This window comes from Macaca fascicularis, chromosome 7, assembly GCF_037993035.2.
Source record: "Macaca fascicularis isolate 582-1 chromosome 7, T2T-MFA8v1.1".
In the NCBI taxonomy this organism is placed as follows: Eukaryota; Metazoa; Chordata; class Mammalia; order Primates; family Cercopithecidae; genus Macaca; species Macaca fascicularis.
The window spans coordinates 143,483,044-143,509,606 of NC_088381.1; the positions used below are offsets into that span (position 1 = coordinate 143,483,044).

General features: G+C 44.9%; 1 protein-coding gene across 1 annotated transcript; it reads left to right on the forward strand.

Moving 5' to 3' along the window:
• Positions 1-906: 906 nt before the first annotated feature.
• BATF (basic leucine zipper ATF-like transcription factor) lies at positions 907-25,337 on the forward strand. The gene is made up of 3 exons (XM_005561820.4): positions 907-1,202; positions 3,560-3,664; positions 24,807-25,337. Exons 1-3 carry the CDS (start codon positions 1,140-1,142, stop codon positions 25,014-25,016), a joined length of 378 nt encoding a protein of 125 aa, XP_005561877.1. The 5' UTR covers positions 907-1,139; the 3' UTR covers positions 25,017-25,337.
• The last annotated feature ends 1,226 nt before the right edge of the window (positions 25,338-26,563 follow it).

Below are 26,563 nucleotides of genomic sequence, written 5' to 3' on the forward strand. Positions count from 1 at the left end.
GTCTGCCGGGGCATTCTAATCCATATTGTCATTTGCTTTGTGTCACATTCCTAGGAGGTAGGCAGGGCAGGTTTTACCATCCTCTGTTTACAGATGAAGATAATGAAGGTCACAGAGCTCAACTGGGCCACCCAGGGCCACAGACATATGAAGTGGTAGAACTAGAATTTAAATCTTGGTTGGTCTGACTCCAAGTGTAGTATTTGTTTAACTTTTTTTTTTTTTTTTTTTTTTTTTTACTGTTTCTCCATTCTGGGTTCTGACCTGGTGACCTTGAATCATAAAGATGCAGGGCCTGTCTCGAGCTGCTCTGTGTGGAAGGCATCTTTTCTCTAAAGAGTGTGAGCTCCCTGTCAAACAGCAGAGGTGCTTCATGGGCTTTCAGAGCAGCCATTCTAGAGCCTCCTTCATTGCTTTCTGATCTCCCACAGCCCTGTGTTTGAGGGTCAGGAAAGGAGAATACCCTTGGATTGTTTTATCTCCTGACCACCCCGAGGCTGGCTGGACTATAAGAGGTGAGGAAAGACAAGATGGGTGAGCAGCTGCTTTCAGCTGAAAACCAGAAAGAAATCCCAGTCTTGTTGTTTTATTTTGGTTTAAAAAGTCGTGTGACAATGGAAACATTTTCCTGGTTGTCCTCTCCTCTCTGCCCATGTTGACAGAAGACGGACTTGCTAATTCTGGCTGGGGTTTTTCCCTGCCTGGGCTGTTTTTCTCTTTTATCTTCATCAATTGAAGAGGGCTGCTGTGTCTTTCAAACTGTCGGAAGGTATCTGTATTTTTTTTTTCTTTCACATAATTCTGTAGGTCTTTTCCCAGATATGTATTTTTCTCTCTAACTTCTAACTTGCTGAAATTTCCGCCCATGTGACTTCCAGCGTGAGTTACCAGAAACCACAAGAGAGAGAGAGAGCGTGCAAGCCCCAAAGCGAGCGACATGTCCCTTTGGGGAGCAGTCCCTCTGCACCCCAGAGTGAGGAGGACGCAGGGGTCGGAGGTGGCTACAGGGCAGGCAGAGGAGGCACCTGTAGGGGGTGGTGGGCTGGTGGCCCAGGAGAAGTCAGGAAGGGAGCCCAGCTGGTGACAAGAGAGCCCAGAGGTGCCTGGGGCTGAGTGTGAGAGCCCGGAAGATTTCAGCCATGCCTCACAGCTCCGACAGCAGTGACTCCAGCTTCAGCCGCTCTCCTCCCCCTGGCAAACAGGTAGAGTCCCCCTTTTCCTCTCTCCTACCTTCTGATTCTCCTGGGGGATGGAAAGAGACCCAGGCTTCCTTGTCCTGCCCAGGGAGCTGGGGATGGAGGAAGTGGCTCGTGGCACGGGCACTCTGTTAGACCTAAGACATGGAATTTGCTACTAAGCTGTGCATATTGGCAGAGATCCTCCTCCTTCCACCTATTCTGCCAAAGTCCGTTTTTCTCTCCATTTTCCAAGGCTGCCTATCACCTCTGCCTCACTGAGGTTGCCACCCTAAAAAGCTTTCTAGGAAGCAAAGAGGGGGATGAACATCAAAGAACACAGAGAAAAGAGTCTACTGTTCTCCAAGGCTGTAGAAAAGTGAGAGGAGTTTTCAAGTGGGCTGCTGGCATACAGCTCAAATCCTAGATATGTAGTTTCCCAGGAGACAGCCAATAGGGAAAGAGAGAAAACGGGTCAGGGAAAAGTAAAAAAAAAAAAAAAAAAAGAATAAGAGGAGGAGGAGGAGGAGGAGGAGGAAGAGGAGGAGGAGGAGAAACCCAGGCTAGCATAGAAGGATCTCTCTGCTGGGGCACTGCCTCTGTTGCTAGCACAGCCAGCAAGGGGCCATGCTAGAGGTCCAGCCAATACCTCTTTCCCTGTGGCTTCTGGACAGGAGCAAGGAAATGAATGAGGAGGTGGCTCTGGAAATTTGTTGGAAGACATTTGCTGGTAGTTCATCTTAGCCCTGGGGAAACCAGAGAGACTGAGATAGGGATGATGGGAGCATTTGGAGTCTAGATTGTGACTTCCAAGTCCAAAGGTTTTAGCTTGAGGATTACCAAAAAAGGAGTGCCCTGCCCATCTCACAGCTTCTAGGGTTTTGTTTTGCACCACACTCTTGACATCCCTTGCTATAGGAAGTCCTCCTCTTTCTCATCCAACATGTATCTGTGGGTTAAAATGTTCTCCACCTTCATCTTTTAAAAACTGCATTCTTTCCTTAGCACAGGTATCCAGGAGGGCTTTCAAAATGCTGAAGCCAAAATAAAAGTATATAAATATCGCATAGGGCATGTATCCTAAGCCTCTAGTAACGGAGCAGCAGGCTGGGATGAGTCTGGATGGAGACCTCTAGAAGGCACAGAATCCAGTCCTCTGCTCAAGATGGTATCAGAGTGGCTCTGACTGCCTGGAAGTTTGTACTCTTCTTAGGAAGGAAATTACTCATGGCTTCCATGGCAACTTGGTGCCCCATCCCCCTTAGAGGAAGAGCACTTCCTTCGTATCTATGCCAATGACCTCCTACTACAATGGCCTCAAAGTATTGGATATGTTGGTGAGCCCAGTACTCAGTAAGCCCAGAGCTTTGCCCTTGGATCTGTGCCCCTCTAGCCTGTGGGGGATGTGGGAGGGAACAGGGCATGAGTTGCCAAGACTTCTACACCTATGCTGCAGCATCTGGGGAGGAACTGGAGCTAACCTCTCTGCCCAGGCACAGGACATGCCCATCTCTGGGTGTAATTAGAGAACACCCAAAGATCCCCTTATCCTACCAAGCACCCATCTACTACCCATCACAGCCAGGTCACCTCCACCTTTAACGTTCTTTTTGGCATTGATGTGCCAGGCATTGTGTTGGGGCCATGGGGAATGTCACAGTGGCTGAGCACAATGGAGGGAAAGAGGAGGCAGATCTCGGATGCGCCTCAGCTCAGGAATGCAGCAGAAGACCACATGGGGTGCAGTGGGGGAAGGGTCTTGGAAAGACATCGGGCTCAGCACCAGAAGATGTAGCACTCTCAGATGACCGGCAGTCCTTGGGCACACTCTTAGAGCCTCAGTTTCCTCACATATAAAATGGAAATGCTGATATCAACTTCACAGCATTAGGGAATTAAACAAGAGCATCTCTGAAAGAACACTTGCACAGAGGTTGGCATACAGTAGGCGCTCAACAAAGTTTGAGAAAAAGAAAACAGCTAAAAGAGCAGCAAGAAGAGGCTAAAGGCCAAAAAGTGAGAGGGCAAGGGTGGAGCAGCCCTACAGAGGAGAGGTGATAAAACACACTTCATCGCCTTAACCTTTTTTTTTTTTTTTTTTTTTTTTTTTTTTTTGCCAAATACAGCTCTATTAAGGCCTCAAGTTCTCTTGCCTTTTTCCTGTAGCTTTTGGTCCAAAAAGTCAGAGACCTGGGGATGTGTAACCAGGCATGGAGAAGAGCTCTCCTTCGGGTGCAGGCTTTTGGTAAATAGGGGGATGGAGGGGTTGTGCAGAGACGAAGGCATGGAAGGATGGCTGGACGGATACCATACACCACCAGAGCCTGCTTTCGCTCAGAAGGGAGGAGCAGACCCGTGTAATCCTTTCTGTCTCTGCTTCCCAGGACTCATCTGATGATGTGAGAAGAGTTCAGAGGAGGGAGAAAAATCGTATTGCTGCCCAGAAGAGCCGACAGAGGCAGACACAGAAGGCCGACACCCTGCATCTGGTAAGTGTTCAGATCAGCCTTCATCCTTGTGAGCTTTAGGCTTTGTCCTCCACCATCTGGGAACCCTTGGACCATAGTTTTGATTCTGCTTGCATGGGGTTGTGTATGTGGGGCAGGTTAGTGGAGGGTGAGGGCTGTGGGGTGAGGTGGGGAAGGGAAGCTCTCCTGCGAGTGCTTTAAGAAGGCTCTGTAGGCCGGGCATGGTGGTTCACACCTGTAATCCACTTTGGGAGGCCAAGGTGGGTGGATCACCTAAGGTCAGGAGTTTGAGACCAGCCTGGCCAACATGGTGAAAGCATGTCTCTACTAAAAATACAAAAAATTAGCCAGGTGTGGTGATGCGTGCCTGTAATCCCAGCTACTCGGGAGGCTGAGGCAGGAAAATCACTTGAACAGGCAGAGGTTGCAGTGAGCCGAGATCGCACCATTACACTCAAGCCTGGGTGACAAGACTGAAACTTCGTCTCAAAAAAAAAAAAAAAACAGAAGGCTCTGTAGCAGGGAATGGGCCAGGAGGCTGAACAGAGAAATGGGCCTTTCTACCCCAGGAGGGCTCAAGGTGTAGGTGAGTTGAGTGTGGGAAGCCCAGAGGCCGAGCTGAAGGCAGAACCACTTGCTCAGGGATGGGGCAGCCAGAGAGTGCTCCATGGTGCTCCATCCTTCATGAGAAGGATGAAGAAAGGAGAAGGCAGAGCTGTACTGGGAAACAATTTAGAAGGTATCAAGTGCTTTGGGGGTGGCCCATTATCTCGCAGTGCAAGGACCACATGTAGTCGCATCCCTTGGCAGACACCCAAATGCCCCTGCATTTGACACAAGGAGGTCCACAGGGCACTGCACTGGATTCCTCTTTTCAGAGCATTATTAAAGTCTTATTTTGAAATTTCTGTCTTTAATGCTACCCCAAGGGGTCTATGAAACATTCTATTTCAAGTGCACTTATCTGGGATGATCACCATCCTAGTTGAGTTGCCTCTAGTTCCAAATTTTTCTAGAGAAAGCGTTGACGTCTGGCTTGAGCAGTCCGGGGCCTTGAGCAGTGCTGGACTGCAGTTCCACCAGTGGCTAGGGCCCTAGATGGTGTTTCTAGGTTCTGGCTGTGCCCCTCATAAAGTACTGCTTTCTCCTCATTGCTCATGCCTTACCACCTTACCTCTCTTCACTCTGCCCCCAGTATGGTTCTTGTTCAACCAACTCTTCACTAGTTCCTTTCTCTCCATCCCCTCATCCCCTTCCCTAGCAATTCTACCTTCCTACCCTTCCTCCAGAAACATTCCCTTACCTCTAAGAGCCTAGCAATTCCTTTCCATGGAAAAAGTGCAATTGGCACCAAAAATGAATAAGCTTGTATTTATTTGGAAGATTAGCATGATAATCAGCCAGTTAGAATAACTGTGTTAACCGTATCAAGAATAAGTAAGTAAGTAAGATGTAGTTTTAGGGGAAAGAATGCATCTTTTAGCTTTGTAAGAAACAGAGCAGACTGCACCAACAGCTCTGATTGGGTGCTTGCGTTTTATTTGAAATGTATTCAGCATACCCTCCATTGCACACTAACATCAAGTTCACAACTATTTGTTAACTTTTTGGAAAGAAAGAATGAACAGAAAGTCTGTACTAACTGTGCTCAACAGTCCAAACGTCAAGTTGTTGGTGGCTCTGCTGTTTGTATGTTCTCCGTGATTTCATTGTGTCCCCACATTCTGGTTTACCATCTTAAGCTTGAACATCTATGATCCTTACCTCTTTCTCTATCAGAGTCTAATTCTGATTCAGTATTCTTTAGAGCAAGCAAACAGACCAATCAAAATTTAAAAGGATAAAATCTTCCTTGTGTACAAGTAGACAGTGTCCTGAGACTGGCAAACTGCTGTAAGCTTTGTAAGTGTGTACTTGTTTTCTTAAGTGGAGAGTGAGTATAGTTCAGCAGCTTGGCAGTCAGAACAGGGATTGAATCCCAGCCCTGCTGCCTATCTGTGTGACAGAGATATTTTTGGCCTCCCTTGGGCTTGGTTTCCTTATCCAGAAAGTGGAAAATGACAGTAACTACCCTACACAGGTCGTGCATTTAAAGAGCCCAACACAATGCCTGTCATTCATAAATACACAAACATTTAAGTATAATAAAGGTAATAATAATTATTATAAGAAGCAAGATAAATAATCACAAATCATACACACATACACATTACATATATAAACATATATCCATTTTATGTATATTTAATCACAGAAGCTAAGGGTTGAAAGGCTTTAAAGTTCAGACATAAGCTTGATGCTTCAGACTTCTCTGCTATACCTCCAGCCAATGGTCCCCTTGTATGTCTGGTCACTTCTAGGGTTAGAGATCTTCCTGTCTTCTAATTTATGAACAGAAGAGTCTTCCCTATGTTAAGCTGCACCCTGGCCTCCCTATAAATTCAACTTACTGGTCTTAATGCAACCCCTTGTGGACATATTAATGGGGTGACACAGATGTGTCTTTGCTGTGGCAAGGCTTTCAACACTGACTCAGCTCTCTCCCTCTCCAAGACAAAGGTCAGAGCCCAAAGAGTCAGCTCATCTAATTTTACAAGTCATGTGACATTAGGATAATCTCTAGAGCTTGAGAGTTCACAGAGCCCCAAGTCATATAATCAGCATATCCATAGCCACACCCCAGCCTCAGTCCCTAGGATGTTCCCATCTTCCCCACATCTGAACACAGATTCCTCCCCCACTGCTTTCTTTTGAACACTACAGCATCGTCTTTACCTTTTGCCTGATGAGTGGGTCACAGCAGAGTTGACGCAGCAAGCCTGCGGACTGCCGCCAATGCAACTTATGTTTCTTGGCTTCAGGTAGAAGCTTTTGGCAGTGTGTTCAATCTGCCACCATCAAATAGGAGGTTTAGCTGTGGTTTGAAATCTTCCTTTCCTCCGAGATGGCAATCACCCATCTTCTCCATCCATTATCCTCTTAATTATGTCTGAGATTCAGGTGAAAAGTCTTCTGGTTTACCACCAGTGTCAGGGTTCAGTGTGTGGTTTGCCCTTGACTCCTATCCATGCTTGGTTCCACATGCTGGGATTGTTCTCTGGCCCTCAGACATGGTCATAGGACTCGCCTACCAGTGCTTTACAGATGAGGGTTTGGGAACTACTGAGAGTACCATATCAAACAAGGACCACATTCCTATTAGGGTTCTAGCTTCGTATACACTGGGATGTTATCTTAGTTTCAACTGCTGTCACTATTATCAACCTTAAAATACTGAAACAATTATCTTGTTCCTCTAGTGAGAGTATGGGATGCTTACTATTCAACATTTCAGTATCTGTCCTATAAATAGCTGGCACCAAGACATTGTACACTGATTGCTTTAAAAATTGACAGAGTAGGGAGAGAGCCTCTTTTTATGATTGTGTTATAAATCCCTGGCCTTGACTATCTCTGACATAAAATGGATCAGGTGATTCCTTTCGTAATTGTGACATCAATGAACAATCTAATTCTGTTTTAATTCTCCTTTCGTTGAGCATCTCACGCAAGCACCCATTGCACTTAGTTCCTTTTCTCCTGCAGACAACTATAGGGTTCATTACATATACTACAGGCGCTGATTAAAAATGAGAAAGGCATAACTTGACCAGTTAGTTTCTAAAAGATATCAATAGCTAATAAATGGATCTAAGATAATCAGCTGAAAAATTTTTTAAAATAATAAGAGAATGCAGTCAGCTTCTAAAATTAAAACAAATGTAATAACGTTCCTATATGCAAAACATAACCAATTAGGAAATTAATGGAAGGAAAGGTCCCGTTTATAATACCAATGACAGCAACAAATGGAAGGAAGGAATAATTTAACAAAAATTATGAAGAGTATCCTAAATGACTTTTAAAAGATTCAAATAATTGTAAAGATATACCTATGTAAAGTTAGCAATTTTCTTTAAATTAATTGATAAATTTAATGTGATTCCAATAAAAACCCAATAGGGTTTTCTGGGAGTTGGGCAAGAACTGGATTAGCTATTCTAAGTTTCCAGTGAAAAAAAATCATATGACAATTGCCAGGAAAATTCTGAAGAATAAGAGTAATGAAAAAAGATTAACTGACCAACATATTAAAGTGAAACACAAATACAGAAATCAAAACAATGTGGAAAAGACAGAACATTGAACAGGATAGAATATGGAAACAGACCCAAAAACAAATCCAGATTTTAAGACCCAAATACATATTTCAACTCCTAAGACACAAGTATAAATACAAAATGGGCTGGGCACGGTGGCTCACGCCTGTAATCTCAGCACTTTGGGAGGCTGAGGCTGGTGGATCACTTGAAGTCAGGAGTTCAAGGCCAGCCTGGTTAACATGGTGAAACCCTGTCTCTACTAAAAAATTTACAAAAATTAGCTGGGTATAGTGGCAGATGCCTGTAATCCCAGCTGCTCTGGAGGCTGAGACAGGAGAATCACTTGAATTTAGGAGGCAGAGGTTGCCGTGAGCCGAGATAGCACCACTGCACTCCAGCCTGGGTGACAGAGTGAGACTCCATTTCAAAATAAATAAATTAATTAATACAAAATGACCAGCATGGCATTTCAAACCAATAAGAGAAAGCTGAATTATTCAACAGAGTTGAGACAATTGGCTAATCACTTGGGGGGGGAGGGGAAGCTGAATCCTTCATTTCTTATACAACACACATACACACAGATTAAATGTTAAATTTTTTTTAAAAAGGAAGCTAAAGAAACTTGAAAAGACAATTAACCATTAACAATCTATCTTGGAATGAATAATTATTTTCTAAATAAAACTTAAAACCCTGAAGCCGTAAAGGAAAAGATTGATATACATTAATTTTATTAATAAAAAGTAAAAGTTGCTATATAGATCAAAATACTGTATGCAAAATCGAAGGCAAATGACAAACTGAAGAAAAATATCTGTCTAACACATATGACCAAAAAAGGTATGTTTACTTACTATATGAGAGAGCTCTTATGAATAGGAAATGATTAACAACCCAAAAGAAAAATGAACAATGACTATGAATAGGTAATTTACAGAAAAGAGAACTAAGTGGCAAATAAATGTGTGAAAAGATGGTAGACCTTATTTAGTTAGGAAAATGCCAATTAAAGCAGCAGTGAGGCTGGCAAAGGTGAAACGTGTTGTTGATACAGTGTTGCCAAGGCAATGGAGAAGCAGGCACCATCACACACAGCTAGTAGTAGAGCCTGCATAACCCCGGCAGGGGGCAATTTGCCCACGTCCATCTAAATTGTAGGTGCACATACCCTGTGACTTAGCAATTTGACATCCAGGGGTGTATTCACAAACAAATCCATAGATCATACAGTTCTGTACATGTAAAGATAATCATTGCTGCATTGTTTCTTATAGGAAAGACTGAATACAAGCTAAAAAAAAAAATTCATCAATAAAGGATTCAAGAAGTCATTGTCCTTTCTGTGGAATATCGTAGAGATGTGAAAATAATGAGTTACATCTGAATGTGCTAATCTGGAAAGATTATCAAGTTTCTGTACTTTTAAGTTAAAAAGGTATAAATATAGTCCATTGTTTGCTCCCATTAGTTTTTTAATTTAATGTTATTTATTTATTTGTTTGTTTGTTTGTTTTTAGAGACAGGGTCTCGCTATGTTGCCCAGGCTGATCTCGAACTCCTGAGCTCAAGCGATCTGCCCACGTTGGCCTCCCAAAGTGTTGGGATTACAGGTGTGAGCCACAGCACCCAGCCCCTTCTGTGTTTTTAATAAAAAGAAAAAGGTACATATATGCATAAGTATAAATGCAAACATTTTCAAATAGATTATAAAACATTGTCAATGATATTTATTTCTGAAAAGTAGGACTAAAGATCTAAAGGAAGAGGGAGATACTTTGCATTCTTTACCTTTTATACAGTGTGGGATTTTTTATCATGTGCTTTTATCTTTGTAATATAGATATCAAAATTCTCAACATTGATCATTACCACACATGCATTAGGATGATTTCTTTTCTAATTCTGACATCAAATATTTAATAATCTTCCATCATGACATGGAAGAGTATTCAATCTTGACATTATCTTTTGAACATCATACATAAGTATCTCAGCCCTTGGGAGAACCAACTGTCGGTTGGGATTTGAGTGATTCTAAGGTCCACATACTATGTGATAAAAGATGGTGAATCCGTTTCCTTTGTGTAGCCATCCTGGTTGGTTGGTAGTGGCTATCTGGTGCTGTACAGCTGGAAGGATTTCAAGTCAAAGACCAGGATCAATGGAAAAGACAGCTGAGGTTAATTACGAAGCTTTGTTCATGAAAAGGCTAAAATTAGCAGAGTTGCCGGGAGCAGTGGCAAATAGCAGTGTTAGCCCTGAGCGGAGCTGTTGACAAGTCAAATCTGGCCTGGTGGATGGAGCTGAAAGCAAGTGAGAGTAACAGCCAAGTTTGAAAGCTCGAGATTTAGGTACTCTTTTAGAATGAAGTGGGCCAGGTGCTTCCCTGGGGCTGCCTCCTGAAGGAGTCTCACACCTGTTTAAGAAAAAAGAGAGGTTTACAGGTTCCAGGGCTGTGCTTTGTCATACGTGACAGAAAAGTAATGAGTAAAATTTATGCATTAAATGAAACTTTGAGCTAACACGGTGAGAAATACAGTATTTACAATTGGAGGAATATCAAGTAATGGAGGAAAAGATATTAGGGTAGCACTATTGTTCTTGGCCTTCTGAGGAGTCAGAGAAGGATGCTTACAGTCCTATATCACTCCTGGAATTATTTTGCTCTCTCTGGGAGACCATGCCATGAAGTTTGCTGGCACAGATAAGTCACAGGTCAGGAATGTTCAGGCTAGTTCCACCCTTAAAAAGTTCAATGTAGAATCAGTGAACTATTTATGGAAAGAGATGCGACCCTTCTGTCTCCATTGCTATGAAATTCTTTTAAGAAAAAACCATGTTAATTGAACAAATGACTACATATTAACGACTGTGCTTTAAGTGCTCTCCCTGCAGCATCTCATTTAATCTGCATAAAAGCCGTATTTTATAATTCCTTGTACTAAGTAACTTGACGGAGATGACACAGCTTGGGACTAGGTCTGTCTGACTTCAGAACCCATTTTCCTAACCATTAAGTTTTACTGTCTCTTTATTCAAACTCTGATGCAGATGTATTCATCTTCCCTAACCTATATTTTCCTTGAATCTCTTCATGAATTTATTTTTTTGTTTTTTAAGCAACAGCCTCCAAAATCTACACTATCCCCCAGCCATCATCAGGCCTGGTCAAGAAAGTAAGGACATGTTTACTTTCAATACAGTATATCAATTGTACAATTGATATCATATATGTCATATATATAATGATATCGATATAGATAGGTACTATATATAGATAGGTATAATTGGCATATCAAATGGTACAATATATCAACTGAAACCTTTTCTAACATCTTTCACAGGAATTACCTTTGACACAACAGAGTTTGAAGAAAAAATAATTTACAAAGATGTTTAGTTCATCATCTGTGAATAGTAAATACTTTTTCAATGCTATAAAACTTGACAGGTGGCTTACAATAGAAGATGAAGCATATTATGATATATTCATACAATAAAAAAATTATGCTGGCACTAAAAATGATTATGTAGATCTGTATTTATCAACATAGAGAGATGTCAGTGACATAGCATTAAGTGAAAAAGGCAAATTACAAAGAGCATGCAAAGTATAACCCTTTCATGTAAAATGTGTGGGTTTTGGGCATGGTTGCATGCATAAAGAGGTGTCTGGAAAGATAGTCTCCAAAATGCTAATAGCAGTTATGAGTAGTTGAGTTTGGGTAGTTCATCTTATTCTTGGTACTTTTCTCTCTTTTTTATTATAACGAATAGGTGCCATTTTAAAAATCAGAATTTAAAAAATTAGGCTATTTTAGGGAGGGAAAACACGTCAAGGAATCCACCACCCCTAACTGCTTGTCTTACTGATGACAGGTCAGTGTGGCTACTTTTGGGAGGCATATTGGAAATTGGGAGTCCAGCTCCATACTGGTCTTAATGCTGTAAAGAATGACTATTTGGGAGGCCGAGGTGGGTGGATCAAGAGGTCAGGAGATCAAGACCATGCTGGCCAACACGGTGAAACCCGTCTCTATTAAAATGCAAAAAATTAGCTGGGCGTGGTGGCAGCGCCTGTAGTCCCAGCTATGCGGGAGGCTGAGGCAGGAAAAGGGCACGAACCTGGGAGGCGGAGCTTGCAGTGAGCTGAGATCCCGCCATTGCACTCCAGCCTGGGCAACAGAGTGAGACTCCATCTCAAAAAAAAAAGAATAACTGTCTACATAGAATGATGGTCCTAGGTCACAAACTGACAGCTGCCTGTTCAGCAGACGTCTTGATGGAGCTATTCTCAGCAGCACCCAGACTTCTTTCTCTTGAGCAGAATGGGAGAGTCTCCCCAGAGTGCCCCTGCGCAAGTTTCTCAGAGGTTTTCTTAGTCTCCTCTGTTGAACTCAGTCTAGTCCTCTGCTTCCTAGGAGGAGTGGGTTGGGTCCACAGTACAAAGTCGCCTTCAGACTGTGAGATATCTGTAGAGGGTTCCACCATGGGTTCACATGATGGCTTGTGGAGTGAATAACAATCCTAATAGTCATACTACCTTGTTGATAAAATTTCAGAATTAAGTGGGAACTCAGAGATCTTCTAGGGTGACCTGCCATGTTTCCAATGAGGAAACGGATGACACCCAAGAGCCCAAACCTCTTGCCTTCCCACCAGTCTGCTTTTGTTTCATGCCACTTTGCTGAACAGAGCTTTACTAGGCAGGTGTTTACATAAGGCCTTTTGCTAAGGTGGGCCAAGAAGCAGGCGATTAACCAGAACACTTGAACTGTCCAGGCACTCATCAGCTCCAAAACGTACGGCTACACAACAAGAGACCAGAAAAAGAGTGTGTCTAAGCTTGACAGTGGCCGAAGTGGAAATGTTTCTTTGTTTAAAAGAGATTTTAAAGTTGCAATCCAAAATTTAAAAGGGCAGTGGCATATTGGGGAAAACATTTGCATCAAAATAAATAAATGAAGGTTTAATATTTATGCTACAGAAAGAAAATCTTATAAAGCAAAACATCAGGACTCCAACAGACAAGGGGGCAGAGGCTATGAACAGAAAGCTTACATAATATTTTTCCTACCAAAATGAAAATACCCTAATTTCCGATTCTGATTATGAAAACAATACACACTAAGGCAAGGTTTCTCAACCCCAGTGGAATTAACACTTCGAATTCGATAATTCTTTGTTGTTGGGGGTTGTCCTGTGCCTTGTAAAATATAAAATTTACCCACAAGATGCCAGTAGAACGCCCCCTCATCCTGCTTAGTTTGACAACCAAAAATATTTCCAGAACTTGCTAAATGTCCCTGAAAAGGCAAAATCAGTCCTAGTTAAGAATGCTACGCTAAGGAGACAGACACATGGAAGGTTGTTCTTTCTCCTTAATACCTGACAACTTGTAACATTAACATGAAATTAAGAAGCCTTCATAAAGCCAACTGGCAACAAGTAAATTATTTAAAATTATAACACCTAAATGCCAGTGAGGCTGTAGCAAAATGGATAGAAGCATATGCTACTGGTGACATTGTATATTTGACATGACCCTTTTTCAGTAACACTTCTCAGGATTGGGAAGATTCCTTTGCCTCATTCATCTTGTTCCTAGGAATTTATCCAAGGAAATCATTGAACAGAGACAAAACCCAGTGTGCATCAAGATGTTCATCTCAGCATTTTTTTTTTGAGGCGGAGTCTCGCTCTGTCGCCCAGGCTGGAGTGCAGTGGCGCGATCTCGGCTCACTGCAAGCTCCGCCTCCCAGGTTCCCGCCATTCTCCTGCCTCAGCCTCCCGAGTAGCTGGGACTACAGGCGCCGCCACCACGCCCGGCTAATTTTTTTTGTATTTTTAGTGGAGACGGGGTTTCATTGTGTTAGCCAGGATGGTCTCGATCTCCTGACCTCGTGATCCGCCCGCCTCGGCCTCCCAAAGTGCTGGGATAGCATTATTTTTAATAGTGACAATTTGATAGCAACCAAGATGTCCAACATTAGAAGACCACTTTAAGTAAATTGTGGATCATCAATTTGATGATGTGGTCATTAAAATTTATGTTGACTATGTAGATGTGATAAAGTTATGACAGAAAGCAAAATACAAATTGTATGTGTACTGTGAATGGAATTTTGTAAAAATAAGTATGCATGTTTGTTCAAAAAGATGAGACAGCCAAGTGGGATGGTTCATGCCTGTAATCCCAACATATAGGGAGGCCAAGGCAGGAGGATGACTTGAGACCAAGCTGGGCAACATAGTGAGATCCTGTCTCTATAAAAAAATAAAAATAATTAGCAGGGCATAGTAGCTTGCACCCAGCTACTCTGGAGGCTGAGGTGGGAGGATCGTTTGAGCCCAGGAGGTTGAGGCTGCAGTGAGCACTGCACTCTGGACTGGGTGATAGAGTGAGACCCCATCTCAAAAAAAAAAAGGATGAGATCGCAATGTGTGTACATGAAAACAGCTGTGTTAAGGGACTAGGATCGTGGGTGTTTTTAACTTTTAAAAAATATTTTTAATGTAGTTATACTGTATTTTTTTATTTTTAAAGAAACAGAAGAAAATGGCCAGAGAGCTGAAGGAACTCTGGAGGACATCAAGTACAAGGACAGGGAGGAGATTATTGAGCTCGAATTTGGGGATCAGGTTTTGTTAGGAGACCTTATAATTTATACCCCAAAAAGCAATACTTTGAGAGTGGAAGATGGAACTTGTAAATATTACACCAAGACAACAGGTGTACCAGTAAATGTCTGGTCACCCTAGACAGGGAAACCAAGAAACATGACATGGAGCTCTCATGAAAACTCAGAAGAAGTGAGAAAGTTCAGAGTCAAGCAGAGGCGACTGGGTTCCTATGACCAAAATGTGATTTCCTGCAACTGAGGACCCTGTAACTAAAATAGGGTACTCAGCTGGCATAAGAATATGTCTTATCATTAAGAGAGTAGTGTGACACAGAAAATTATAAAAAGCAAAGGCCATATTATCAGTACTAGAGCTGAGATCAGCAGAAGTGATTCATCTACTCAACAAATATTTATCAGCCAGGTACAGTTTGTTCTAGGCACTGAGAATATTGCAGGGACAGGACAGATTGAGTCTCTGATTTCACGAACCTTATAGTCAGTTGGAAGTCAGGCTGGAAAACAAACAAATAAACACACTAATCACATGACGTGTAAAGTGCTTCAAAGAAGATGAAATCATGCAATGTGGAAAGTGTCTAAGGGAGGAGATTGGGGCAGCGATCAGGGGAGGCCTTCCTGAAGCCCTGGCGTTTGAGATCAAAGGTGAATCAAAGAGGAGATTGGAAAGATCTGGGAAGAGGGTGATCTCAGCCTAAAGAGCCTTGAGACCAAGCTTCGAGGCCAGGCAAAGGTCAGAAAAGTGCCTGGTAGGGCGGAGACCAAGTTCAAGACCATAAGGGAGTGAGGAGGAGCTCAGTAATAACAGCAATTGTGGGGCTGAGCACAGTGGCTCACACCTGTAATCCCAGCACTTTGGGAGGCCAAGTTGGGTGGATTGTTTGAGGCCAGGAGCTCGAGACCAGCCTGAGCAACATAGCGAAACTCCATCTCTACAAAAAAAAATTTTTTTTAAATATCCAGGCATGCACCTGTTGGTCCCAGCTTCTTAGGGAGGCTGAGGCGGGAGGTTTGCTTGAGTCCAAGAGGTCGAGGTTGCAGCGAGCTGTGATAGCGCCACTGCACTCCAGCATGGGCAACAGGGCAAGATCCTGTCTATAAAATAAAATTAAATTAAATTAAATTAAAAAGGCAATTGTGCTGCTAGGAACAGGAACTGGATGGGGCATGTGGTGGGGACCCAACTAATTCAAACCCTGTCTGGGGGGATTTCTCTGAACCTAAACTCTGATCATAAGGCGAGAATCAAGAGCACCTCACTGGGCTGTTTGACAGTTTAATTGAGAGGGCAAATGTAAGAACAAAGCAATATTGTCTTTTTTTTTTTTACACTGTTCCTTTGTTTAATGCAGAGAGTCCGGCCTTTTCCTAGAAATAATCGGATATGTTATCCTACATGAACACAGACATTCTTCTTTCTGGTTGCTTATAAACTCTTTAAGGATATCAATTGTCTCAGGGGGTTGGCCTTTCACAACTGGTCAAGTCTCCTTTGTTGGGTATGAATGGAGAGGGTAAAATTTGAACTACGGAAATGACATGACGAAGTTCTTAAAATGGTTGTAATTCTGCCACTCCCACCCTATTGGTTCAGTTTGGGGAATAAACGGAGGTTTGACTTAGGCCTTTTGAAAAAATGAATCTCTTGGATTCATTTGGAAGTATTCCAGAGTTACAAAGTAGAAGCTGTTAAAGTGTTTGAGTGGTATGTTAATCACTCTCTAGGAGTTCTCATGGATGTCACAAATTTACTCAGTTGACCCTTCTTCATAGGCACATCTCAGATTTTGGAAAATTATTCCAGATTATAAGTTGGCAGTCAAGCAACGTGATTTGATCGAAGACTTACTCTGTGGCAGGCACTGTCCTTGTCACTGAGGACAAAACAGTGAAGACAGTAATAGCTCCTGCCCTCACAGAGCTCAGCAATGTAAAGGGTAAGGAAACAGTTAAAGTTATAATTAATGAAACATGAATAGATCCCTGAGCTCTTGCCTTTCCATTATGTGAATGAACTGTGCTGGACTATTTAGAATTGTTTTCATCAATTTAAGAATATAATAGTAGTGTGCTTAAATGGATATTTTGTTTTAGAAAAATTTTTAAACTAGAAATAGTCTCCCAACTCTTTAAATTTTTAAATATTATACTATCAATGATAAAATAAATTAAAATATGTAAAAATATAGCACAAATGTAATAAAATCAAACGCTACATAGTTATGTCATATTATTATTATTTTGAGACAAAGTTTCACTCTTTCCCCAGGCTGGAGTGCAGTGGTGCAATCATGGCTCACTGCAGCCTCCACCTCCCAGGCACAAATGATCCTCCCACCTTGGCCTCCCAAAGAGCTGGGACTACAGATGTGTGCCACTGTGCTTAGCTAACTTTTAAATTTTTTGTAAAGATTGGATATCACTATGTTGCCCAGGCTGGTCTCAAACTTCTGGGCTCAAATGACCCTCCTGCCAAAGAAGCCTCCCAAAGTGCTAGGATTACAGCAACTGCACCTGGCCTTATGTTATTTTTAAAAGGAATCCACTATGAATATGATTTGCTGCACATTAGGCTCACTTAGGAAGTATTTTTAAAGTCTTGATGCTTGCAACCACTCCAGAACAATTAAATTGGAACCTCTGGGGGTCTGGCATCCAGGAATCCAGGCTGTTTAAGACTTTCGGGTGCTGGCAGTGTGCACAGCCAGGGTTGAGAATCAGAAGCAGTGCATTTGCAGCCTATCAGGTCTGTACCTGAATGTGTGGAGTGAGTAGAATGTGTGGAGTGAGCAGAATGTGTGGAGTGAGTGTGGGGCAATTATGTGGGTAAGTACCCAGATACTCTGTCAGATACAGTGGCCTGATGGCTTAAAACAAAACAAACTATTCAAACCCTTGCTTTGATGGCAGTTATTATTTGTTTTGTTGTTTGGTTTTGAACATTGATAACCTTGCTAGTGGTAACCTTTGGAACCTAAAGCATCAGTATCAGCCAAGATTGCATGCATTCAGAGACAAGTGATAGACCAGCCATCAAATACAGGAATCAACAAATCATGGCCTACTTTTCATGTAACAAGAAGTTCAAAAGTGGAGAGACCAGGCTAGAGCAAGGAAGAACCAAGCTCCTTCTCTCTGAGCAGCCATCCTCAGTATGAGGCTTTCACTGTCTAGACTGTGAGATGGGTGCCAAGCCTCTGGGCATCAGTCTATGTTAAGGGAAGGAGGCCTTTGTCCTTATGAGCAGGCTGTGCCTTTTTAGTAGGAAAGGAAGCTCTGCCTCCACCTCCTTCCCACCCATCAGGTACTTCTGCTTATGTATCTTTGGTCAGAGTTCTGTCACACAGCTACCCCTAGCTACAAGGTCAGCTGGATTTCTTTTGTCTTTTGTTTTTTGTTTTTAGCAATTCTGTTCCCAGTTTTCCTAGAGGAAGGCAAGGGAGAAGGGGTTTGGGATGGACGCTGAATGAACCAACCTATAGTTATTTAGCATTTGAGGGCAATGAAATCATAGTCTTGAAAACCAAGGACCAGGCAATAGCCTTTTAACCCTGTGACTAGACAGGCCCCTGAGGGCATGGCTGATGTGGCCAAACATCTGTTAATGACAAAGTTGCTTATGGCCCTAGAGTTTCAGCTCTAAGATATGAAAGTGAAGTTTCCTCCAGAATCACACACATGTATTATTCAGCGCAAAGATCTGTGGTTTGGTGATTCCTCTTCTCCTTTCATAAGGTGAGAGGCAGTAGTTGGGGTGGATTTCCCCAGGAATGGTGGGAGACGTGGGCCTAGATGCTCCCCCCGCTTGGGAAGAGTCATACTTTTCAGTCGGAAGCCTGCTCCAGGAATGGCAGGCTCCACCCTCTGCATGTGACGTACAGGGACTGGTAACTGAGGGAGCCTGAACATATATCTGGGTGTGAGGGATAAACTTCGAACGCCACTTAAGTGTGGGTGGGAGCCAAAAGGTCACTCTGCCAATAAATGACTCCATGTCCTGTTGAGGAGAAAATACACAGGGACTATTTTCACCCTTCTGGAAATTGTGATTAGAAAATGCAAGGAGAAGGTCAAGACACTAAACTGGAGCTGACAGGGAGGAAGCCTCCGCCCTGCTCAGAGTGTCTGGAGAGTCCCGGCCAGAGCCCAGCTAGGAAATGCTAGCGTTGTCCTTGGTCTTCGCTCCTAATGGCTCCCTGTGGGTGAGGGAACTGCCTGGGGATTCCCCATTGTTGAAGCACTCTTTGAGTGACCCCCACCTAAGCCCCTCCAGCAGGGGATTTCCCAGAATGTTCCCACACCCCCAGGAAGTTTCTTCCTTAGCCACCCCCAAGCTGCTTGTGGTTCATGATAGAGGTAGGTGGCGTCAAGTGACCCCACAGGTGAGGGATTTGCCTGAGGTGGGAAAAGAGGAAAGATAAAACTGGAAAGCCAACTGGGCTGAGGAGTTATCTCACAGGAGAGAACTGTCAAACAGTATAACGTTTAAACAGACTTTAAAGGCGAGAGAGGAGGGAGGGCACAGACTCTGAAGCCAGAGTGCCTCAATTCAAGCACCAGTGCTGCAACTTCCAAGCTGCATGACCGTGAGCCAGTTACTTAACTTCTCTGTTCCTCAGTTTTTCATCTTCTGTAAAACGGAGATAATATTATCTACCACACAAGTTTGTTGAAAATATCAAATGTAATGATAACCGTAAAATACTTAAAAGAGTGATTGGTACACGGAAGTATTCAATAAAAGTTATTGGCCAGGCATAGGTGGTTCACGCCTGTAATCCCAGAACTTTGGGAGGCTGAGGCGGGCATATCACTTGAGGTCAGAAGTTCAAAACCAGCCTGGCCAACATGGTGAAACCCTGTCTCTACTAGAAATACAAAAAATTAGCTGGGTGTGTTGGCAGGTACCTGTAACCCCAGCTACTCAGAAGACTGAGGTAGTGAGAATTGCTTGAACCAGGGAGGCAGAGGTTGCAGTGAGCTGAGATTGCACCACTGCACTCCCAATCAGGGCAACAGAGATTCTGTCTCAAAAAATAAATAAACAAATAAATGTTAGTTAAGTTAAGCTGGGCTATTTAAAAAAAAAAAAAAATTTTGTTTCTATCCACCTTTCTCATATAAATTGAGCCAGGTTACACCTTAGACCTATTAGATCAGAATCAGGCATCAGGATTGCTAAAGCTCCCCAGGGGACCCCAGTGTGTGGATGGGGTGGAGAATCATTATTTTGGTCCAGTCTTTCTGTTTTAAAGTGAGGCAACTGGAGCTGAATAGGGAAATCGAGTCACTGAGGGTCAGACCCGGGCCCAAGCTCCCTATTCCCATTTGCTGCTGATGGAGCTCACCATGGTCAAGAGTTCAGGACCTGGCTCTGCATCTGGAGGAAGGTCTGGCCTCGAGTCAGCCCTTGTCCAGGGTATCTGGCCAGGTGGCCCCCTCTCCATGCAGCCCAGGAGGCAGACGGTCAGCTCTATGATTGGAAGAATGTGAGCGACTCAGGGATCTTGTGTTGTGTTGTGTGTGGGTCACCAAAACTGAGACCCAGCTTTCTCCTGGAAGACCACAGAGCAGCCAAGGCCTTTTTTTTTTTTTTTTTTTTTTTTGAGATAGAGTCTTGCTCGATTGCCCAGGCTGAACTGCAATGGTGCGATCCTGGCTCACTGCAACCTCCACCTCCCAGGTTCAAGTGATTCTCCTGCTTCAGCCTCCCCAGTTGGTGGGATTACAGGCATGTGCCACCACACCCGGCTAATTTTTGTATTTTTTGTAGAGATAGGGTTTCACCATGCTGATCAGGCTGGTCTTGAACTCCTAACCTCAAGAGATCTGCCCACCTCAGCCTCCCACAGTGCTGGGATTGCAGGCGTGAGCCACTGCACCTGGCCAACTTTCTAGTGTTCTCAGGAGACCTTTGCCCACTCACGTCTCCAGTCTCTCGGGAGAAGCAGTCTGTGACAGAAGGAACACAGGGCCCCGAGCCAAGCCCTGCTCTGCCCCTCCCTGGCCAGCAATGAGTCTTTGCATCAAACACTCAAAGTTTCTGAACTTCTGAGAAAACAAGTGTCTTGAGGCGAATCCTACAGCACAGCTGCCACCAGTCTGTGGTCATTTTGGAGGGTATGTGGTGTAGGTTTGTCCCAGGGTCTCAGTTGTCCTCATCTGTAGAGTGGGGATAATAACAGCTGACCTTCCCTATCCCACACAGAGCGTTATTGTGAGGAGTCTGATGGACCTGGATGAATTCTGAATAGGAGAAAGATGGGTACGTGGATGCCCAAATGCAGGCTCACCCCCGCCCCTCTCTGTAGCAGAAGACATGCATATGGGAGAGGCTGCATTTCCTCCCCGCCTCACTGTGCTGTAGGTGTCCAGCCCTCCTTGTTAGGGAATGTCACTGTTGTACCTCTGGATAAACAGCTGCTCCCACGCCACCTTTGCCAGTTGTCCCTTCAGTTGGGTGAGCCCTTTCCAGGGCATGATGCCCCAAGGAGGGCCAGAGTGGACTGGGCAATAGCGGGGACATGGAGGGACAAGGCCCCAGATCAGCCACTTCCTCCTGCAAGGGAAGTCAAACTCTTTCTCTCACAAGTGTCAGGCTGGCTGCACGGTCCCTGGGCTGGCAGGGCGGGTTTCTTGGGGGCCCTGGCAGGAAGCAGTCTTGCTTCCCAAGGTAAAGACGAGTTTCTTATCACTGGCGGTGGTTTTTTGGTTAGAGGCAGCAGGCAGCGGTTACAGACTTTGCCTAGAGCAAGCCAGGGATCTGCAAGCCAGGGAGGGGGAGGCAGATGAGAGAGCTAGAGTGAGCTCAGCAGAGCTTGCTTAGGGAGGAAGGACCCGCTGTCACTTCCCGAAAGCTGGGCCAGCCTCTAGGCGGGGAGAAGGTCAGAGCGGCCCTCCCTTCTACCTCGGGGTTTGCCCAGGCTCTTCAGAGCACAGAATTTACAGTAAATGTTGTCACCAGTGGAAACTCTCAGAGGGGGCGAAGAAAAGGGCTAGAGGAAGGAGCCAGGACTCCCGGCCCCCAGTTCCCGTCTTACCAACACCCCCTAGTCTCATCATGTTGCTTTATCTTACCTTTCGGTAAAGAGGGGATGCCCTCCTTCTGGGATGTGCCAGGAAATACCCAAATGGTAAAATGAATGAGCCAGCCACACCTTGCAGAAGGCAGGGCTGTGAGTCCATCATCGTGTCTCTTGGTAACTCCTCTGCCCCGTTTTAGAGGGGCTTCCTTTGTACTGACCTTGGCACACTTTCTAGCTCAGAGTCCCATTCAAGAAATGCCAGGCTGAGGCTGAGCATGCGTGTGTCTGTCCTTCACAGATGCTGGAACCTGGCTTGATGAGCAAGGCTGTGGTTGGTATATGCTTCTCTGCCATTTAGAAAAGACCACCAACCCCCCCGGCCAGGATGTGGGGTTTGAGATGATTGACAATATAACCAATTAACCTCGTTAGCTTATAGCTCATGCCCTTGATGGATTCATTAGGGCAAATTTGATTTTATTATTTTATTTTTTGAGAGAGGACCTCACTCCGTCACTGAGGCTGGAGTACAGTAGCACGATCATGGCTCACTGCAGCCTCCAACCCCTGGTGCTCCATGCTAATTTTCTTGTCTTTTTATTTTTGTAGATACTGGGTCTCAATAATGTTGCACAGGCTGGTCTTAAACTGCCGGGCTCTCAGGAAGTAGAGGTTGCAGTGAGCTGAGATCGCACCATTGCACTCCAGCCTGGGAGACACAGCGAGACTGTCTCAAAACATCAAAATAAAAAAACAAAAAACTGCTGGGCTCAAGCGATCCTTTCACCTCGGCCTCCCAAAGTGCTGGGATTATAGGTGTGAGCCACTGCACCCAGCCTATTTAGGGCAAATTTTAAATGTCAAGTTATCTTACACCTGCTCACCACCCACCCTATTTTTGAGTTACCTTCTTCGTGCCAGCAGATGATGTCATAAGTCTGTCAGTCAACAAACATCTGAGTTCATATTATGTGTCAGGCATCGAGCCAGGCATTAACAAATAGGCATTTAATAAGTGCTTGAATAATTAAAAGAAATTTAAAATAACATTTAACTAGTGCTTTCCAACTTGCCTGATCATTAGAATGACCTGTGGCACTACTTAAAAATCCAAATTTCCCTCCCTAGTAGTCTAGTGGCTAGGATTTAAAAAATAAAATTATTATTATTTTTTATTCAGATCTGTGGCCAGGCATGGTGGCTCACGCCTATAATCCCAGCACTTTGGAAGGCCAAGGTGGGCAGATTCCCTGAGGTCAGGAGTTCCAGACCAGCCTGGCCGACATGGTGAAACCTCGTCTATACTAAATATACAAAAACTAGCCAGGCATGGTGGCCCCCGCCTGCAATCCCAGCAACTCGGGAGACTGAGGCAGGAGAATTGCTTGAACCTGGGAGGCAGAGGTTGCAGTGAGCCAAGATCGCACTACTGCACTCCAACCTGGATGACAGAGTGAGACTCTGTCTCACAAAAAAAAAAAAAAAAAAAAAAATCAGATCTGCAGACTTCACTCCCTGAATCCCAAAACCACTGATTCACATTCCTAGATTTTAGGTTGGGCCTGAAATTCTATTCTTAACAAACCTTCAAATTAATTCTCATGATATGGCAAGGGAAATACTGACCTAACCCAACTAGATCCAGAAAGGTAAGACCTGGTCTCCAAATATCAGGTTGCCTTTTGAACTGAAATGTTTTTTCATTTGCATCTCCAATGACATTTGCCTTTCCTCTGTGGTTACCAATACTTAGCAGAGAAAGTCTGTTTGGTTGAGTCGAATAATATAAATCTTAAAATTATAACGGAATTGCAATCTCCTGGGCTTTCTGAAGATGGGATTCCTTTTCAGTAAATGCTAATTACCAGATTGCAATTGTTGATTAATTAATGATGTGATCAGAAATCAGCACTTCTTAACAGGCATTTTTCTGATTAGCATGTATTTGATGGTTCCCCCAAGCAACAGGGAAAAGAGTGTCCGGGAAAAGAGAGAAGCTCACAGGCTTGGGACACCCCCAGAGTACTGTCGGGCTGCTCTCTGGTAGGCTGGACAGGGTGGAACAGAACTTTGTGGCAGACTTTGACCATTTGGTATTTATTTATTTTATTTTTATTTTTATTTTTGAGATGGAGTCTTGCTCTGTCACCTAGACTGGAGTGCAGTGGCATGATCTCGGCTCACTGCAGCCTCTGCCTCCTGGGTTCCAGCAATTCTCTTGCCTCAGTCTCCTGGGTAGCTGGGATTACAGGCGTGCGCCACCACGCCTGGCTGATTTTTTTTTTTTTTTTTTTTTTGTATTTTTAGAGACAGGGTGTCACCATGTTGGCCAGGCTGGTCTCGAACTCCTAATTTCAGGTGATCCCGCTGCCCCCGCCTCCCAAAATGCTAGGATTACAGGCGTGAGCCACCACACCTAGCCCCATTTAGTATTTATAAAGACCCTGAGCATTCTAGAATCTGGGTGCAGTAGACAAGTATCCAGTGACTTTATTTGTAAGATGAAATGCAGACACTGGGAGCTTTTGGAGAACACGTGGCATAACAGAGTGGAAAAGAGTGAAACTGGTGTAAGACGTTCTCACGAACGACTTTCCATTTCCTTAGCCTCTGGCCTGCCAGTTGCTTTCCCTTGCTATATTCCCGCCACCTCCCACGCACAGACACCCTCACAGAGACCCTTGCATGCGTGCACGCAGAGGAGCACACTCACACACCCCTCTATCAGGTTGAACCAAGTGAAATTGCTTTTTTTGGGGCGGGGAGAGATGGAGTCTGGCTGTATTGCCTAGGCTGGAGTGAAGTGGCTGGATCTTGGCTCACTGCAACCTCCGCCTCTCTGGTTCAAGCAATTCTCCTGCTTCAGCCTCCCAAGTAGCTGGGACTACAGGTGCACCGCCACACCCAGCTAATTTCTGTTTTTGTGTTTTAGTAGAGATAGGATCTCACCATGTTGCGAGGCTGGTCTCTAACTCCTAAGCTGAGGCAATCCGACCTCCTCGGCCTCCCAGAGTGCTAGGATTACAGGCGTGAGCCACCGCCCCCGGCCTGAAATTGCTATTCCTATAGGTCACAACAGACAAATAGCAGCAGCTTCACATGGTTCAACCTCATATCTATGTGTACACACGCACACCCACCCATGTGCTTATGTAAATGCGCCCATACTCACCTACAAACATATATACACTTGTGCACACAGTCACACGTGCAGGAAAATTCTCTGGTGCCCTTCTCCATGACTGTGCTAGTGAACAACTAATCTGGCCCCTCCTGCGTCCCTCCGCACCCCACCCGCCTTGCCACCTTCCCCAACATTAACCTCCGGTGCTGATCTCCACCCCTACAGGAGAGCGAAGACCTGGAGAAACAGAACGCGGCTCTGCGCAAGGAGATCAAGCAGCTCACGGAGGAACTGAAGTACTTCACGTCGGTGCTGAACAGCCACGAGCCCCTGTGCTCCGTGCTAGCCGCCAGCACGCCCTCGCCCCCCGAGGTGGTGTACAGCGCCCACGCCTTCCACCAGCCTCATGTCAGCTCCCCACGCTTCCAGCCCTGAGCTTCCGATGCGGGGAGAACAGAGCCTCGGGAGGGGCACAAAGACTGTGGCAGCGCTGCGCCCATCCCGCAGAGGAACCTGTCGACCTGGAGACCCAGAGACAGAGGCCTGGACAAGGAGTGAACACGGGAACTGTCACGACTGGAAGGGCGTAAAGCCTCCCAGCAGTGCCGCAGCGTTTCGGGGGGCGTGTGCTGGACCCCACCACTGTGGGTTGCAGGCCCAATGCAGAAGAGTATCAAGCAAGATGCTCAAGTCCCATGGCACAGAGCAAGGCGGGCAGGGAAGGGTTATTTTTCTAAATAAATGCTTCAAAAGAAACCAGTCTGGCAAGGCAGTTTCTCTCTTTCACCCTGTCCCTTGACACTCTAAATTCTGCGATGTTGGGACCTTCTTTGTTTTTTGGACTCTAGTACCCTCAAAGAGCTCTAGGGACTCCACTAATAGCTCCTCTTTTCCATGGTTTGTTGAAGTACTTGGGAAGCTTTCAATTCCATCCTCTAAATGTCTCCTTCTTCTTCTTCTTCTCCTTCTCCTCCTCCTCCTCCTCCTCCTCCTCCTCCTCCTCCTCCTCCTCCTCCTCCTCCTCTTCTTCTTCTTCTTCTTCTTCTTCTTCTTCTTCTTCTTCTTCTTCTTCTTCTTCTTCCTCTTCCTTCTCTTCCTCCTCTTCCTCCTCTTCTCTTCTCCTTCTCCTCCTCCTCCTCCTCCTCCTCCTTCTTCTTCTTGACAGAATTTCTCAGCTCTTGGCTCAGGCTGCAGTGCAGTGGCGCGATCTCCGCTCACTGCAACCTCCGACTCCCAGGTTCAAGAGACCGTCTTGCTTCAGCTTCCCTAGCAGCTGAGACTACAGGCACGCACCATGGCGCCCAGCTAATTTTGTATTTTTAGTAAAGACAAGGTTTCACCATGTTGGCCAGGCTGGTCTCAAACTCTTGACCTGAAGTGATCCACCTGCCTGGGCCTCCAAAGTGCTGGGATTATAGGCATGAGCCACCGTGCCTGGCCTAGGTGTCTTCTGGATTGTCCTTCCGTGCTCCCCTCACTGTGACTTCCTGCCTTCCATTCTTCACTGCTTTCTAGCCCATGAGCGGGTTGTCCCCTAGTCCGGGAGAAGGCCCAGTGCAGGATGGCCTTGCCTGGTGAAGTGGTAAGTCAGGTTGACCTTCTCATCTCCCGCTCATGACTCCACTCACCCAGCCAGCTAGCTCTGCCCAGACAGCTAAGTCTCTGGGTACTGCAACCAGGCCCTGTGCTGGGCTGCCCTTCACATGAAAGGTGATGCCTTCCTCATGCTTTCAAGGGGCAACATGCAGCTTGGGTCCACAGGGACTTCTCTGAGAGTAGTCTACGTGTCCTGCTAAAGACTCCACCTCCCTTAGAAGGCGGTGACACAAAGCACAGGACTTGTCCTGTCCCTGCAGGGCTCCTCAGGCTGCCATTTGAGCGCTTTGAGGGCAACACATGGCTCAGGGAACACAGGGTCATCTTCAGTTTGGCAGAGCCTGAAACCAGCATGCTCCACCCACCTGCTCTTCAGAGATCCCCAG

Coding starts and splice junctions, on each gene's coding strand:
- BATF (XM_005561820.4), top strand. CDS start 1,140: ATGCCTCACAGCTCCGACAGCAGTGACTCCAGCTTCAGCCGCTCTCCT. Junction 1,203..3,559: donor CTCCTCCCCCTGGCAAACAG/GTAGAGTCCCCC, acceptor TCTGCTTCCCAG/GACTCATCTGATGATGTGAG. Junction 3,665..24,806: donor AGGCCGACACCCTGCATCTG/GTAAGTGTTCAG, acceptor CCACCCCTACAG/GAGAGCGAAGACCTGGAGAA.